The sequence below is a fragment of the Rattus rattus genome, chromosome 2 (genome assembly GCF_011064425.1).
Source record: "Rattus rattus isolate New Zealand chromosome 2, Rrattus_CSIRO_v1, whole genome shotgun sequence".
NCBI classification, from domain to species: Eukaryota; Metazoa; Chordata; class Mammalia; order Rodentia; family Muridae; genus Rattus; species Rattus rattus.
In genome coordinates this window covers 102,661,222-102,663,307 of record NC_046155.1, presented here as the reverse complement: position 1 = coordinate 102,663,307, position 2,086 = coordinate 102,661,222, and the positions used below count along the sequence as shown (strand labels likewise).

Genomic DNA, 2,086 nt, shown 5'->3' with positions numbered 1-2,086 from the left:
TCGGCATGCTAAGTAGATTATAATATATGGAATCTGCACTGGTTTTGTTATCAATGCTATTCCTTTACACATAAAAGGAAACAGTGAACTTTTGAAACTTGATTGTAATGACTTTTGACTCAACACTATGTCACTCTTTCCTCTCATCCTAGATATGTTCAGATCTGTCCAGAATAAGGACATCGCACTCCTGGAAACGCTTGACTCTCTCTAAGTATGATCTCCTCACAGGCTTTCATCAACATCTCCTTCTTCCAGCCACAGTCTTTCCTAATGACTGGTATCCCAGGACTAGAGGCTGTCCACGGCTGGATCTCCATTCCCTTCTCCTCAATGTACACTGTGGCACTCACCGGAAACTGTCTCATCCTCCTGGCTGTGAGGAGGACCCATAGCCTACACCAGCCCATGTACTACTTCCTATCCATGCTGGCTCTAAGTGATGTGGGTCTCAGCTTGTCCACGCTGCCCTCCACCCTGGCTGTGCTCTGGTTTGACTATCGCTTCATTGACTTCAATGCCTGTCTGATCCAAATGTTCTTTCTTCATTTCTTCTCCGTGGTAGAGTCCTCGGTGCTTTTGGCTATGTCCTTTGACCGCTTTGTGGCTATCTCCAATCCACTGCGCTATGCATCTGTCCTCACTAACAATGTCATCATCCTGATCGGAGTGGCCATTACAACTCGAGCTACTCTGTCCCTCTTACCATTGCCTTTCTTGTTGAAGCGACTGAACTACTGCCCTGGCAAGATCCTCCTGTCTCACTCATTCTGTTTCCATGCTGATGTCATGAAGCTGGCCTGTGCTGACATTACTGTCAACATCCTCTATGGACTCTATGTGGTTCTGTCCACAGTGGGTGTAGACTCCTTGCTTATTGTCATGTCCTACTCCTTGATTCTTTACACAGTGATGGGGCTAGCCTCTCCAAGGGAGCGCGTCCGCACCCTCAACACATGTGTTTCCACATCTTAGCTGTCCTGGTCTTTTACATTCCAGTCATAGGTGTGTCCATGATCCACCGCTTTGGAAAGCACCTGCCTCACATTGTTCATGCCCTTGTTGCATACGTGTACCTTGTGGTACCTCCTGTGCTCAACCCCATCATCTATAGTGTCAAGTCCAAGCCCATCAGGGGAGCCATGTTCCGAGTGCTAAATAGGAAAGGCCAAGGCTAATGTATCACAAATTGTATACTATAGAAGATATGCCATAGCAAGCACTAAAACTTTCTTGTTATGCTGAGATTGTGAAAAGACTGTCTTCCTTATTCCTGTTACAAATTTGTTTGTTGCTTATTATGTAAAGATGCAATCATGTGGAATAAGCACTGATAAATACATGAAATCTTTTATTTCTAGAATTTTACACTTAATACCAGGGAAAAGGCATATCAAACAACCATACTGCAGACCAAGAAAAGTCATAATAAATCTCTGTGAAGAGATTACTAGAAAATATAAATCATTAGTGGACAGAATCTACCTAAAAATGTTGGAAGGAGAATAATTTGTTATTTCAGCTAAATATCCATTTTTCTAGTTTATCCAGAAATTGAGGCAGATAAATAAAAATAGAACCATATGAAAAAAGATTGTACTTTTTATGTACATACATTCATGGGAAAGAAAACACTTCTCCATGTTATACTTCTCATATATACATGTGATTTTATGTATACATGTATGTGTGTGTATATATAATATAGATGACACTATAAAGTATACATAACAGAACTATTGCACAGTGTTTGAAATAAGAATGGTAATAATAAAATCACTTTGTACATGACTTCTCATAATATTCTAAGTGTATCTATACCTAGTAAATAAAGATTAATTATTTTTAAAATATTTGTTGATATTTTATTATGCACTAGCTACTAGAATTAACTACAGATTGTTAATTAAGTACATGTGCCAGACTCGAGTGACCTGAAATCTTAAGTACTGACTCTGTCCTTAAAACAAACAAAAACTGAAGTAGCCAATGTAATTAATCCATTCATCAAGCAATGTAAGTGAGTGACCCAAAGGGACTGCAAATAGAAAGCAGACAGACAGTGAGATTAAATGGAAGCATACGC

The 2,086-nt window shown here is 39.7% G+C and overlaps 1 protein-coding gene across 1 annotated transcript; it reads left to right on the top strand.

Annotated features, from left to right (window-relative positions):
* The first annotated feature begins 216 nt into the window (after positions 1-216).
* On the top strand, positions 217-1,178 carry LOC116894050 (olfactory receptor 51I2-like). Its single transcript, XM_032895771.1, is given in 2 exon segments — positions 217-961; positions 964-1,178. Coding segments are annotated over 2 exon segments (960 nt in total).
* Positions 1,179-2,086: the final 908 nt, after the last annotated feature.